Source organism: Myotis brandtii, unplaced genomic scaffold (genome assembly GCF_000412655.1).
Source record: "Myotis brandtii unplaced genomic scaffold, ASM41265v1 scaffold868, whole genome shotgun sequence".
NCBI classification, from domain to species: Eukaryota; Metazoa; Chordata; class Mammalia; order Chiroptera; family Vespertilionidae; genus Myotis; species Myotis brandtii.
In genome coordinates, this window is record NW_005371540.1 from 802,291 (window position 1) to 803,775 (window position 1,485).

General features: G+C 55.9%; 1 protein-coding gene across 1 annotated transcript in view; it reads right to left on the bottom strand.

Moving 5' to 3' along the window:
• PAXIP1 (PAX interacting (with transcription-activation domain) protein 1) overlaps positions 1–1,485 on the bottom strand; it is a 37,397-nt gene continuing 35,912 nt past the window's right edge. Inside the window, exons 21-22 of the mRNA XM_014532263.1 lie at positions 1,401–1,485; positions 1–462 (exon numbers count right to left, since the gene is read on the bottom strand). Coding sequence (XP_014387749.1) covers positions 272–462; positions 1,401–1,485 — 276 coding nt within the window. The 3' untranslated portion in view covers positions 1–271. The remainder of the gene's footprint in view (positions 463–1,400) is intronic.

Genomic DNA, 1,485 nt, shown 5'->3' on the forward strand with positions numbered 1-1,485 from the left:
TAAGTTCTAAGATCAAAAGTACATTTATTTAAAATGTGGGCAGAGTTCAATATAAAAGGACAGCATGGAAGGAATAAAAACAAAGTACAAAACACTTTGCATCTTCAAATCCATAATTTAGGGACAGCAGGTCCTATTTACAGCCCTTCGCCTGTAGCTCAGGCTCCATCAAGTGGGAAACGTTTAAAAACCTGACAAAGGCTAATCGTAAAACCTTGATGGGGCTCTTTAAATCATTTAATACAAACATAATTTATGTTCCTCAATAAAATCACACATCTTCAAAGATGCAGTATAATGACACTTGTTCTCCTGCTTTAAAACGCTGGTCCCTACGGCAGCAGCTGGAAAACGAAGGCTCGGGAGGGAGCAGAGGCCGGGCCGCGGCCGACAGGACACTGGCCCGCAGGACCCTGCGCTCTGGACCAGGCACCACGGCAGAGACGTCAGTGGAATTTATACGTAGGCTGCTGAGGAAAACTGCTTCCCAGACAGGGCCTGCCTCGGCTCACTGTGTGGACCTCCCATTTCACCGCCGCTCGGCCCCTCCCAGGGAAGGAGGCACCCCACACCAGGCTCACCTGTCCCGCTGCTCGGCCCCTCCCAGGGAAGGGGGCACCCCACACCAGGCTCACCTGTCCCGCCGCTCGGCCCCTCCCAGGGAAGGGGGCACCCCACACCAGGCTCACCTGCCCAAGTGCACCAGCCTGCCAGTGGCCCAGTGGGCACCTGTGAAGCTACACAGGTGACCGAGCACAGCCCAGACTGAGCCCGCCAGCCCACACCTGCTCCCCCCACTGGGCACAGTGCACTAGGCTGCATTCAGGCCACAGGGATAAAAAAAAAAGGCCTGAGATGACACCACCAAACCCCCCAAATCACTTTGTTTTGTGAATCTTCACCTGAGGACATTTTTTCCATTGACCTTTTTCTTTTTAAGAGAGAGTGGAACGGAGGGAGGGAGTAGGGAGGGAGAAAGATTGATGCAAGAGACACATCAGCTGGTTGCCTCCTGCACGCATCCAGACCAGGACCAGGGATCGAACTTGTATCCCAGGTACGAGCCCTTGACTGGGAATTGAACCCAAGACCCTTTGGTGCATGGGCTGGCACTCTAACCATTGAGCCACTGGTCACCTCCCCCCCCCCCCCCGCCCCCCCCACACATATCACTTTTCAGGCAATTCTTCCTCCTGAAAGCGAAGGCAGCACAGAACAGGCCTCCCCGACATGGCTGTGAGCGGAGAAGGGCTCTGGCACTGATGCCCACACTGAAAACAAGACGCCGACTGCCAGGTCCCTGGCCTCTCGTCCCGTCCCCCTGGCTGGGGCCACGCCCTACCGCACGGACCGACCCCCACTGAACAGCGCGGGCTCTGCCGGCGCCTCACAAAGGATATGACTCGTAGTCCAGCGTCTGCGTGAGCACCCCCGTGAGCACGAACTCCGCGTTGTGAACATCTGAAAGCCGCAAACAGCGAAGTG